The sequence below is a fragment of the Rhinichthys klamathensis genome, unplaced genomic scaffold (genome assembly GCF_029890125.1).
Source record: "Rhinichthys klamathensis goyatoka isolate OS25496 unplaced genomic scaffold, OSU_Roscu_1.1 h1tg000515l_1, whole genome shotgun sequence".
Lineage (NCBI taxonomy): Eukaryota > Metazoa > Chordata > Actinopteri > Cypriniformes > Leuciscidae > Rhinichthys > Rhinichthys klamathensis.
Window position 1 is genome coordinate 162,501 of NW_026606995.1, and position 15,143 is coordinate 177,643.

Consider the following 15,143-nt stretch of genomic DNA (forward strand, 5'->3'; position numbering starts at 1 on the left):
TCCAGCCAGTCGACGTGCCACACGAGCAGCGAGCCGTCCATCGGGTGTATGCTGAACAGCATATCCGCTCCTCGGGTCCAGTCTCCCAGCAGAACATCCACCTGATGATCCACAGCGACAGCATACGCGCCGCTCGCCTCCTCGTCCACATCTGCTCACAACAGAGAGCCTTCATACACTGCACAACATGCTTTCTTACTTAGTATTTCTGTATTTCCAGTACAAATATCTAAAAAATTCTTAAAGGTGCAGTGTGTAATTTAGCGGCATCTAGTGGCGAGGTGGCGAATTGCACCCAACAGAAGTTACGGTGGCCGACAGGAAGTTATGTCGTCGTCTGAGACAGCAGAGAGGAGCCAGTTAAATAATGAGGTTTCATTACAAAGATAAATTAAGAAATTAGGTTTACTTGATTATTCAGTAAAACGATTTTATTGCGAATGTTTTTGTCACTTGTTCATCATAGTGTCAGTGTTTTACTCGCTGACTTTAGCAGCTTCTTTACACGAAGAACAACATAGTGACGAAACGCGTTTGTCCGTTCAGGGCCACCGTAGAAACATGTGGATGTAAGCGGACCCGCGGTGTGTGTAGGTCTTTATACACCACTGAACACAGTTATGTTTATGATATTGCATTTCTGCAGGGTGGGCGCCACGAGGGGGCCCCAGGGGCCCGCCCACCTCGGTCACTGTGCCCCCTCCCCTCTGGTCAGCACGTCACCCTGAGACCCAGCAACAGGCACACTACCACTGTGCCCTCTTATTCCTGACATATCATTAACTTAACTACACACATAATATATATATATATTAGGGGTGTAACGATACACGTATTCGTATTGAACGGTTCGGTACGAGGCTTTCGGTTCGGTTTTCGGTTCGCATTTTTAAACCGAACGGTTCGTTGGACCATTTTTCCTGCAGACCAAAATTTCGTTATTTCAAATGTAGGCGCGTAGCGCGTGGCAAGCGCGCCCATAATGTAAGAGACGCTGCCGTGACCACAACATTGCCCAACATCAAATGGCAAATGTAAAGCAAGCGGAACGAAACTGAGCTACTCGTTATTGTGTGTTTGACGGACCGTTTATCAGTTTGGACCAATGCAGCGCGAGCCGATCTTCATCATCAGCACTGTTACTACACAGCCAAATCCAGTAAAGAAAAAAAAATAATTCGCCACTGAAGTACTAACATCGCTGCGAGATCTAGTGAGAAACATTCACATTTCTCCGTTATTAACGGATCAAACAGCGCTGACGTGGAAACCAGGAGAAACATTGTGCCATGAATGAACTATCCAGTGTCCACAGATCAGCAACATCACCATGGGTTTACTGTAGTAACACTACTAACTGTAGTAACACTACTAACTGTAGTGACACTACTAACTGTAGTGACACTACTAACTGTAGTAACACTACTAACTGTAGTGACACTACTAACTGTAGTAACACTACTAACTGTAGTAACACTACTAACTATAGTAACACTACTAACTGTAGTGACACTACTAACTGTAGTAACACTACTAACTGTAGTAACACTACTAACTGTAGTAACACTACTAACTATAGTGACACTACTAACTGTAGTGACACTACTAACTGTAGTGACACTACTAACTGTAGTAACACTACTAACTGTAGTAACACTACTAACTGTAGTGACACTACTAACTGTAGTAACACTACTAACTGTAGTGACACTACTAACTGTAGTGACACTACTAACTGTAGTAACACTACTAACTGTAGTGACACTACTAACTGTAGTAACACTACTAACTGTAGTAACACTACTAACTGTAGTAACACTACTAACTGTAGTGACACTACTAACTGTAGTAACACTACTAACTGTAGTGACACTACTAACTGTAGTGACACTACTAACTGTAGTGACACTACTAACTGTAGTAACACTACTAACTGTAGTGACACTACTAACTGTAGTGACACTACTAACTGTAGTGACACTACTAACTGTAGTAACACTACTAACTGTAGTAACACTACTAACTGTAGTGACACTACTAACTGTAGTGACACTACTAACTGTAGTGACACTACTAACTGTAGTAACACTACTAACTGTAGTGACACTACTAACTGTAGTAACACTACTAACTGTAGTGACACTACTAACTGTAGTGACACTACTAACTGTAGTAACACTACTAACTGTAGTGACACTACTAACTGTAGTAACACTACTAACTGTAGTAACACTACTAACTGTAGTAACACTACTAACTGTAGTGACACTACTAACTGTAGTAACACTACTAACTGTAGTAACACTACTAACTGTAGTAACACTACTAACTGTAGTGACACTACTAACTGTAGTGACACTACTAACTGTAGTGACACTACTAACTGTAGTAACACTACTAACTGTAGTAACACTACTAACTGTAGTAACACTACTAACTGTAGTGACACTACTAACTGTAGTGACACTACTAACTGTAGTAACACTACTAACTGTAGTGACACTACTAACTGTAGTAACACTACTAACTGTAGTAACACTACTAACTGTAGTAACACTACTAACTGTAGTGACACTACTAACTGTAGTGACACTACTAACTGTAGTAACACTACTAACTGTAGTAACACTACTAACTGTAGTAACACTACTAACTGTAGTGACACTACTAACTGTAGTGACACTACTAACTGTAGTAACACTACTAACTGTAGTAACACTACTAACTGTAGTAACACTACTAACTGTAGTAACACTACTAACTGTAGTGACACTACTAACTGTAGTGACACTACTAACTGTAGTAACACTACTAACTGTAGTGACACTACTAACTGTAGTAACACTACTAACTGTAGTAACACTACTAACTGTAGTAACACTACTAACTGTAGTGACACTACTAACTGTAGTAACACTACTAACTGTAGTGACACTACTAACTGTAGTGACACTACTAACTGTAGTAACACTACTAACTGTAGTAACACTACTAACTGTAGTAACACTACTAACTGTAGTAACACTACTAACTGTAGTAACACTGCTAACTGTAGTAACACTACTAACTGTAGTAACACTACTAACTGTAGTGACACTACTAACTGTAGTAACACTACTAACTGTAGTAACACTACTAACTGTAGTAACACTGCTAACTGTAGTAACACTGCTAACTGTAGTAACACTGCTAACTGTAGTGACACTACTAACTGTAGTAACACTACTAACTGTAGTAACACTGCTAACTGTAGTAACACTACTAACTGTAGTAACACTACTAACTGTAGTAACACTGCTAACTGTAGTAACACTGCTAACTGTAGTAACACTGCTAACTGTAGTAACACTGCTAACTGTAGTAACACTACTAACTGTAGTAACACTGCTGACTGTAGTAACACTACTAACTGTAGTAACACTACTAACTGTAGTAACACTGCTAACTGTAGTAACACTGCTAACTGTAGTAACACTACTAACTGTAGTAACACTACTAACTGTAGTAACACTGCTAACTGTAGTAACACTACTAACTGTAGTAACACTGCTAACTGTAGTAACACTACTAACTGTAGTAACACTGCTAACTGTAGTAACACTACTAACTGTAGTAACACTGCTAACTGTAGTAACACTGCTAACTGTAGTGACACTACTAACTGTAGTGACACTACTAACTGTAGTAACACTACTAACTGTAGTGACACTACTAACTGTAGTGACACTACTAACTGTAGTGACACTACTAACTGTAGTGACACTACTAACTGTAGTGACACTACTAACTGTAGTGACACTACTAACTGTAGTGACACTACTAACTGTAGTGACACTACTAACTGTAGTAACACTGCTAACTGTAGTAACTCTACTAACTTGACACTACTAACTGTAGTAACACTGCTAACTGTAGTAACTCTACTAACTGTAGTAACACTACTAACTGTAGTAACACTACTAACTGTAGTAACACTACTAACTATAGTAACACTACTAACTGTAGTGACACTACTAACTGTAGTAACACTACTAACTGTAGTAACACTACTAACTGTAGTAACACTACTAACTGTAGTAACACTACTAACTGTAGTGACACTACTAACTGTAGTGACACTACTAACTGTAGTGACACTACTAACTGTAGTAACACTACTAACTGTAGTAACACTACTAACTGTAGTAACACTACTAACTGTAGTAACACTACTAACTGTAGTAACACTACTAACTGTAGTGACACTACTAACTGTAGTAACACTACTAACTGTAGTAACACTACTAACTGTAGTAACACTACTAACTGTAGTAACACTACTAACTGTAGTAACACTACTAACTGTAGTAACACTACTAACTGTAGTGACACTACTAACTGTAGTGACACTACTAACTGTAGTGACACTACTAACTGTAGTAACACTACTAACTGTAGTAACACTACTAACTGTAGTAACACTACTAACTGTAGTAACACTACTAACTGTAGTGACACTACTAACTGTAGTGACACTACTAACTGTAGTGACACTACTAACTGTAGTAACACTACTAACTGTAGTAACACTACTAACTGTAGTAACACTACTAACTGTAGTAACACTACTAACTGTAGTGACACTACTAACTGTAGTGACACTACTAACTGTAGTAACACTACTAACTGTAGTAACACTACTAACTGTAGTAACACTACTAACTGTAGTAACACTACTAACTGTAGTAACACTGCTAACTGTAGTAACACTACTAACTGTAGTAACACTACTAACTGTAGTGACACTACTAACTGTAGTAACACTACTAACTGTAGTAACACTACTAACTGTAGTAACACTACTAACTGTAGTGACACTGCTAACTGTAGTGACACTGCTAACTGTAGTAACACTGCTAACTGTAGTGACACTACTAACTGTAGTAACACTACTAACTGTAGTAACACTGCTAACTGTAGTAACACTACTAACTGTAGTAACACTACTAACTGTAGTAACACTGCTAACTGTAGTAACACTACTAACTGTAGTAACACTGCTAACTGTAGTAACACTGCTAACTGTAGTAACACTACTAACTGTAGTAACACTGCTGACTGTAGTAACACTACTAACTGTAGTAACACTACTAACTGTAGTAACACTGCTAACTGTAGTAACACTGCTAACTGTAGTAACACTACTAACTGTAGTAACACTACTAACTGTAGTAACACTGCTAACTGTAGTAACACTACTAACTGTAGTAACACTGCTAACTGTAGTAACACTACTAACTGTAGTAACACTGCTAACTGTAGTAACACTACTAACTGTAGTAATACTGCTAACTGTAGTAACACTGCTAACTGTAGTGACACTACTAACTGTAGTGACACTACTAACTGTAGTAACACTACTAACTGTAGTGACACTACTAACTGTAGTGACACTACTAACTGTAGTGACACTACTAACTGTAGTAACACTACTAACTGTAGTGACACTACTAACTGTAGTGACACTACTAACTGTAGTAACACTACTAACTGTAGTGACACTACTAACTGTAGTAACACTACTAACTGTAGTAACACTACTAACTGTAGTGACACTACTAACTGTAGTACACTACTAACTGTAGTAACACTGCTAACTGTAGTGACACTACTAACTGTAGTAACACTACTAACTGTAGTAACACTACTAACTGTAGTAACACTACTAACTGTAGTAACACTACTAACTGTAGTGACACTACTAACTGTAGTAACACTACTAACTGTAGTAACAGTACTAACTGTAGTAACACTACTAACTGTAGTAACACTGCTAACTGTAGTAACACTACTAACTGTAGTAACACTACTAACTGTAGTGACACTACTAACTGTAGTAACACTACTAACTGTAGTAACACTACTAACTGTAGTAACACTACTAACTGTAGTAACACTGCTAACTGTAGTAACACTGCTAACTGTAGTGACACTACTAACTGTAGTAACACTACTAACTGTAGTAACACTGCTAACTGTAGTAACACTACTAACTGTAGTAACACTACTAACTGTAGTAACACTGCTAACTGTAGTAACACTACTAACTGTAGTAACACTGCTAACTGTAGTAACACTGCTAACTGTAGTAACACTACTAACTGTAGTAACACTGCTGACTGTAGTAACACTACTAACTGTAGTAACACTACTAACTGTAGTAACACTGCTAACTGTAGTAACACTGCTAACTGTAGTAACACTACTAACTGTAGTAACACTACTAACTGTAGTAACACTGCTAACTGTAGTAACACTACTAACTGTAGTAACACTGCTAACTGTAGTAACACTGCTAACTGTAGTAACACTGCTAACTGTAGTAACACTACTAACTGTAGTAATACTGCTAACTGTAGTAACACTGCTAACTGTAGTAACACTACTTGTAGTAACACTACTAACTGTAGTAACACTACTAACTGTAGTAACACTACTAACTGTAGTAACACTAACACTGCTAACTGTAGTAACACTACTAACTGTAGTAACACTACTAACTGTAGTAACACTGCTAACTGTAGTAACACTACTAACTGTAGTAACACTACTAACTGTAGTAACACTACTAACTGTAGTAACAGTACTAACTGTAGTAACACTGCTAACTGTAGTAACACTACTAACTGTAGTAACACTACTAACTGTAGTGACACTACTAACTGTAGTAACACTACTAACTGTAGTAACACTACTAACTGTAGTAACACTACTAACTGTAGTAACACTGCTAACTGTAGTAACACTACTAACTGTAGTAACACTACTAACTGTAGTAACACTACTAACTGTAGTAACACTGCTAACTGTAGTACACTACTAACTGTAGTAACACTACTAACTGTAGTAACACTACTAACTGTAGTGACAACTGTAGTGACACTACTAACTGTAGTAACACTACTAACTGTAGTAACTCTACTAACTGTAGTAACACTACTAACTGTAGTAACACTACTAACTGTAGTGACAACTGTAGTGACACTACTAACTGTAGTACACTACTAACTGTAGTAACACTGCTAACTGTAGTGACACTACTAACTGTAGTAACACTGCTAACTGTAGTAACACTACTAACTGTAGTAACACTACTAACTGTAGTACACTACTAACTGTAGTAACACTACTAACTGTAGTAACTCTACTAACTGTAGTAACACTACTAACTGTAGTAACTCTACTAACTGTAGTAACTCTACTAACTGTAGTAACTCTACTAACTGTAGTAACACTACTAACTGTAGTAACACTACTAACTGTAGTAACACTACTAACTGTAGTACACTACTAACTGTAGTAACACTACTAACTGTAGTAACTCTACTAACTGTAGTAACTCTACTAACTGTAGTAACACTACTAACTGTAGTAACACTACTAACTGTAGTAACACTACTAACTGTAGTAACACTACTAACTGTAGTAACTCTACTAACTGTAGTAACACTACTAACTGTAGTAACTCTACTAACTGTAGTAACACTACTAACTGTAGTAACTTTACTAACTGTAGTAACACTGCTAACTGTAGTAACACTACTAACTGTAGTAACTCTACTAACTGTAGTAACACTACTAACTGTAGTAACTCTACTAACTGTAGTAACACTACTAACTGTAGTAACACTACTAACTGTAGTAACTCTACTAACTGTAGTAACACTACTAACTGTAGTAACACTACTAACTGTAGTAACTCTACTAACTGTAGTAACACTACTAACTGTAGTAACTCTACTAACTGTAGTACACTACTAACTGTAGTAACACTGCTAACTGTAGTAACACTACTAACTGTAGTACACTACTAACTGTAGTAACACTGCTAACTGTAGTAACACTGCTAACTGTAGTACACTACTAACTGTAGTAACACTACTAACTGTAGTAACACTGCTAACTGTAGTAACACTGCTAACTGTAGTACACTACTAACTGTAGTAACACTACTAACTGTAGTAACACTGCTAACTGTAGTAACACTACTAACTGTAGTAACACTGCTAACTGTAGTAACACTGCTAACTGTAGTACACTACTAACTGTAGTAACACTACTAACACTGTAGTAACACTACTAACTGTAGTAACACTACTAACTGTAGTACACTACTAACTGTAGTAACACTGCTAACTGTAGTAACACTGCTAACTGTAGTACACTACTAACTGTAGTAACACTACTAACTGTAGTAACACTGCTAACTGTAGTGACACTACTAACTGTAGTAACACTGCTAACTGTAGTAACACTACTTACTGTAGTAACTCTACTAACTGTAGTAACACTACTAACTGTAACCATGGGAGTGTGGCAGGAATAGTCGGCTACAATGCTTTCAAGTAACATCACGTCGGTTTTATTTTGACATTATAAATACAATTGCTGCCCTCAAATGTTAATCTGAACTAAAATAAACCTTTGTTTATAACTACTACAATATTACATTTCATTTTGTCCAAGGAGCTGTTTTGTTTTATAAGCTCCTAAGAAAAGTCAAGTATAGCACCATCATTGCTCAAAGTAAAAAAAAAAAAATCATTCTTTATGATGTTAGTTTTAATAAAAATATAATTAAAAAAATTAAATTAAGGAAATTTCTCTGGCATTTCTTTCTTTTTGCTGTATCGAAAACGTACCGAACCGTGACACAAGTGTATCGTTTCGAACCGAACCGTGAATTTTGTGAACCGTTACACCCCTAATATATATATATATATAAACTATTTTGTAAATTAATTTAGTTTTACCATGATTAAATCAGCTTTCGAAAGGCGATTAACTAAATTACGTCACTAGCAGCTGAAGAAAATAAGCAACGAATGGAAAGGCCTCGTTCTGAGAAAGTTTAACACTTCCACTCGTCGACTGCAGCTTTTCCAAAGGTAGGATGTGTTTTTGCTTTTTTGTCTTTGTTACTAATATGATTGATCATATAGCCAGTCAGGGGTGGCGCCAGAGAATCTTTAACGCAGTTGCTAGATCATTGACAAGGGGACCTGCGCAATTATATAGCGTATATATTATATATTTATACTATTAATAAATGAGCAAAACTTGGCCACTCAATGTTTAATATTCAATTGTTTTAATTTTTACAATTAAAGTTTTCATTTTACTAAATTGAACAAGCACAACATTCAGCATTCAATCAAATATTCTTAAAGATGTATTATTAATGATGTTATTTCAACATAATATCTCGTTATTTCGACAAAATATGTGTGCGTGCATAAAGCAAGATGTGCATTTGTGTTGATGGATGCTGATGAGACGGGCGCATTCACTGAAAATCTGGTGCACACGCACTGACAAGCACGAACTCGGTGGGAGGGTATCCGTTGATAGTGGGGGAGGGGCATAAGAGTTGTAAACATTCAATATTTTGCCTAAGTCCACTCAATCTGCCAGACTTGCCGACTGCAGCTTTAATGGCTACAACACGTATAGTGGGCCTACAGACTCTCTATTTGTACGAATTGCTGCACATTCGTTTAATTCTGAATTTTGCACTCATAAGTTGAAAGGCATTTTTTGTGTATAGTAACACATATCTGCAACATTTATCAAGTTCACGGATAATTGTGCATGCATTTATTAATCATTATGGCCTCGTTTACACTGCAGGACTTGATGCCCAATTCTGATTTGTTGCCTATATCCGATTTTTTTTACCGTCCGTTTACACGTTCTTTAAATTGTGACCCATATCCGAGTCATGTGTTTACACTTGACTGAAACATCGCGCATGTTTAAAGGGGTCTTCTTGCTCAGATGGACGAACACACAGCGAGATCTCAGGACTGGTGGGAACATACAACACGATCTCATAAAAGTGAGTATCTAGCACAAATTTTATTTCTCATGCCATTTATACGCCAAAAATAGTTTTTGCTTGCATATGATACGCACTGTAAACGTGCGCATTAAACGCCATAAAGTGCGTATCATGCACGCAAAAACTTTTGGCGTAAATGCCACGTGAAAAAAAAATCGTGCAATAAACGCACTTTCATGAGATCGTGGCGGGCTTTAACGACGAGCAGTGGGTCCGAAATTGTAGGATGAGCAAGCCAACCTTTGATATGTTGTGTCAACGTGTGTCCACACTCCTCTCCTACGCCGACACAATGTTTCGTTGGGCCCTCCGTCCAGAGGTGTAGTGGTAAAAAAAAAGGTGGGTAAACTATAAATTCTGGTGGACCACGATGTGGTCAAGTCAAGTCAAGTCATCTTCATTTATATAGCGCTTTTAACAATGGATTGTTTCAAAGCAGCTTTACAGAGATAAACATATAATTTAAGGTAACAGATTGTTTTGGCGTTATAGCGGTTCTTGAATAATGTTACTTCCAGCTAAAGTTAACTTTGATTGATTCACCTCCGTCGAAATGATCAGACTTTAAACGCGAACTTGTGATTAACGCTGACGGCGTTCACATGCTCATTCAGAATTCTTTAGTTATGTGCTTTTTAAAATATGTGCGCAGGTTTGTAATTCATACAACCCAGCCTAAACAAACTACTTTTCTTTCCTATAAATAAGTGGCCCACCGGTAAGGTGGGCCACTGCCTACCTGATGACATTGCTAACATTGCTAACATTGCTCGACGTTAAGCCTTTTCACTTGTCCTTTGGACAAGTAAATCTGTCATTCACTTGTCTGAGTAAAAAAAATTGCTCGTCCAGATTTTTTTTTTTGGTGTGTGTGTTAATTTATTCTGAAACAATATTCTCATTTATTCTGATTATTCTCATCAGTGTTCAATCAGCTTTGATATTTAAATCGGCATATTGTAATATCTGCACCTTTAAAGGTAGGGTAGGTCGTTTTTGGTCTAAAAAACTTTTTCCCAAATTTGTTTAAACTTTCTATATATATCAATGCATAATTAAAATGTAAGAACTCTGATAAAAAGAGTATAAAAATCGAGTGACTCTAGACCAGTGGTCTCAAACTCGCGGCCCGCAGGCCATTTGCGGCCCGCAGGGTAGGGGTGTAACGGTACATGTATTCGTATTGAACCGTTTCGGTTCGAGGCTTCCGGTTCGGTACGCATACAAACCGAACGATTCCTTGGACCATTTTTCCTGCCGACAAAATTCGCGCTGGCGAAACATCAAATGGCAAGTGTAATGAAAGCGGAACGAAACTGCGCTATTGTGCTTCACGGATCGTTTATCAGTTCGGAGCAGCAACATCTGTGCAGCGGGAGCCGATCTCGATCAAGCGACACTGTTACAACCGTTACAACACAGCGCTAAGAGAAACATTTGAATTCGCCACTGAAGCAATAACATCGCTGCGAGATCTAGTGACAAGCATTCACATTTCTCCGTTATTAACCGTAGATCTCTATTAGATCAAACAGCGCTGACGTGGACACCAGGAGAAACATTGTGCCGTGAATGAACTAGTAATACTTTTGTCCACAGACCAGCAACATTCACCATGGATTTAATATAGTAACACTAACTGTAACCAGTTTGGCTGGAATAGTGAAATGCTTACAAGTACTTCACACATCTTTTTCCAGCACTTCAAAACTCAAATATTATATAAATAAATAGCCTATATGAAGATTTCAGATGCAAAAGCCTCTATAAGTGCCATTTGAAATTTTCTTCTAGAATGATCATTTTTATGAAGCTTGTATATTTAAGTTCAGTAATTTTACTCAAATGACAATTAATAGGCAATCTTCATTGCCATTTAAGTGAAATTACTGAACTTAAATATACAAGCTTGATAAAAATGATCATTCTAGAAGAAAATTTCAAATGGCTTTTGCATCTAAACTCTTCATATATTTAAATGTTATTTTTAATGTGATGACCAAAACATTATTTGTTCATCCTTCAAAGATGACCCCCATTTATAAACCTGAAAGTTTCAAGATGAAGGAAAACTCACACTTATTTAAAAAATATTTTTTCTTTTAACAAATAGGAAATTTCTCTGGCATTTCTTACTTTTTGCTGTATCGAAAACGTACCGAACCGTGACTTTAAAACCGAGGTACGTACCGAACCGTGATTTTTGTGTACCGTTACACCCCTACCGCAGGGTGATATTTTGTGGCCCCCTACTTGACATTAAAGTTTAATGTTAGTGCGGCCCGTCGTTGCGTGTGCCGCGTTTTAAAAAAAATAAAAAAAAATTTATCCCTTAAAGGGCTACCATAGATAGTCTCGTGACACGGTGGGTTTGTTGTCAATAGTTGTCATAGACAACCGCGAAGTACAAACATATTGCGCCTGGAAAAAATGAGCGCGTCGCTTAAATTATGAGCGCGCTTGCCGCGCGCCTACATTTGAAATAACGAACTTGAGCGCGCAAAATATGTGAGCGCGATATGTGAACGCCCCCTTGTCGAGCTACCACCAATCAGGCCGCGAGCTACTGGCAGCTCGCGAGCGACGTGTTGGAGAGAGACCCTGCTCTAAAACAATGTGAGAATAATCACTTTGAGCTTGTAATATGTGTCCAACAGGTTCATAAGAAGGTTTGCTTTGATTTGTGCAGTCAGTAATTTGAGACACTATACATGTGAAAGAATTCAATAAGACGGGCAGACATGACTGCAAATATTTGTATTTCAAAAGCAATAATTGTTTTTCTAAGTATAATAAAAGGAAATGTGCCTTCAAAAAAAACAAAAAAACATTCAATATCATTAATGTGTTGTATAAAGAAAATAAAAAGGACATAAGCAAATATAAATATCACAAATATGTGTTATAGACAAAGAAAGTTTGTAAAATGAACTTCCACTGTCAGAAGGACAGCTCATAAAGAACCAATCATGTACAGAAAGGAATGTTCAAATTCAGAGGAACAGTTCAGAAGAAACGTTAATAATAAATATTGAGAAGATTGGATCAGTTGTGCTCCTTTTTTGGAATACTTGAATACTATTTTTTTGTGGAATACTTGATGCGGCCCAGCCTGACCCCGACTCTACCTCCAGCGGCCCCCAGTTAAGTTGAGTTTGAGACCCCTGCTCTAGACCGTTTAATCTGCACTAAACACAGCTCATTATTTCCTTCCGGGACGAAACAAAGGATTGGCTTAGGCGACTGTCACTCTCTCGCAACCATGGCAACACCCCCGCTGCTACATGCGCGCACTCGTTTGACTCGAGGAGGGTAAGAGACTAGTAAGAGACACAACTACATACAAAACACGGCGTATATGTTATGAATCTTACACGAAATTCACCTTCATCACAGTGTAACTGATTGTAATGGGAAAACGTGTATCAATGCAACCTGTTTTTAGCTTTGCTTTATGTTACTAGCTCGTTAACGAATCAAACTCAATATATTTTAAACTTTACCAGTATCGATATGCTAGCTTGATAGTGAGTACTAACAGCCATGTTAGTTGTTTATATTCATAATGATAAAGTTAGGTATTTTATTACATGTGAGTCTGACATGATGTCACTACATGCACTGCTCCTCTCCGCTCGGCGCTAGTAAGCGCGTCCTCCAGCTGTGAGCTGTCGGCATCGCGCGTTCATGTGTTTTGGGGGCGTGGTTTTGGAAGGCGCCCAGAATGGAGGGGGTGGAAGTGAATGGAGATAAGTAGCTGTGTTTATTACAGCCCTGAGAGGACTACAGACACTCGATTTTTATACTCTCTTTTCCAGAGTACTTACATTTTAATTATGCATTGATATATATAGAAAGTTTAAACAAATTTGGCAAAAAGTTTAAAAAAAAAATCCTACCTACAATACCTTTAAAGGGTGTCCCCTCCCCCTATATTATTAAATGTATGCTTCATCTTTCATTTTAAATTCATAAATTTGGTCAATAAATTCAATTATTTAGAATAATAAGACACTATAGGGCTGTTACCCTAGGGACTGATCAAATTAAATAATTTACACTGAAAAATTACAATTGTGTAAAATAATGTTATGAAATTTATTTAAATTTACATATAAGAAACATTGGAAAGAATGATACTACTTTTAAACATAACACTAAACCGCCAGTAGGTGGCGGCAGGCGACCGTCTTAATGAGTGAGTCATTGATTCATTCATTCAAACAAACAAACAATTCGTTCAAACGGCTGATTCATTCAAGAATGAGACAGATGTTTATGAATGGGTCATTGAATCTTTGACTCAATCGATTCGTTCAAAATGCTGAATCATTCAGTAATGAAAGCAGGTTGAGTGTTACTGTTGCTGCGTCCCAATTCGCCTACTTATACTACGCCCTAAAAGTATGTACTCTTTTTGTGAAGAAAAAGTACATACTTTTGAGTGTGTAGCAAAAGAGTAGGCAAGCTTTGGGACATACTACTTCGTCATCTTTAACGGACAGACAGATCTGTTGTCGCACGTTCATCTGCCAGTCATGGGTCTTTCATGCGGAGACTCTCCTCATGTGTTTGGAATTTGAATATAATAATGCATTTAAAAGTTAATGGCTAAACGTATCTTTGCAAAAGTTCACAATGCTGCTGCAGATGCAATATAATGTGGACAACATTGAATAAATACATTTTCGCCAGGTTAGATACTGATAATTAATCACTCAAACCCCTTTATCTAAACCTCTCTACATAACCGTCGGACTCGCGCGTCCTCCATGTCTGTAGTTTTTGAACACTTTTCACTCGTGTTTGTAGTTCTAACCGAATCCTCGTCCAACGCGCGATGGGTTGTGGGCAATATCAGCCGTTAGAGTGCGCATCGATCTGCACTTCGGATTCTGACCGGATATAGTAGACCATCCGGGTCTCTTTGGGACACTCATTTCAACATACTACGATTTGGGACGTACTAATTCTATTTTCGAATACTATTTAGGACGGATAGTATGCGAATTGGGACGCAGCATGTGAGATCCGCCGTGGTTCTGCTGTGATTTTAGTTTGGAAATATTTTCGCTGCTGAAACAGAACAAAAATAGACAATATTGCATCTAAAATGTAAGTGACTTAATTTTAACTGTTTATTGAACTGTTGTAGGAAATGTCACATTTTCAATCGTGATGGTGTTCAGGAAAAATAATTGAGGTTGCTTAACATATGTTAAATATATAAAAACTCCACATTTAGATTTCTTATAGGCAGTAT

At 37.6% G+C, this 15,143-nt stretch overlaps 1 protein-coding gene across 6 annotated transcripts in view; it reads right to left on the reverse strand.

Moving 5' to 3' along the window:
• The window catches only part of dmxl1 (Dmx-like 1), an 86,944-nt gene that overhangs the window by 52,256 nt on the left and 19,545 nt on the right, over positions 1–15,143 (reverse strand). For all 6 annotated transcript variants that reach the window (XM_056238288.1, XM_056238289.1, XM_056238292.1 and 3 more), the window contains exon 12: positions 1–151. This exon is cut by the window's left edge and continues 34 nt beyond it. In XM_056238288.1, coding sequence (XP_056094263.1) covers positions 1–151 — 151 coding nt within the window. The remainder of the gene's footprint in view (positions 152–15,143) is intronic.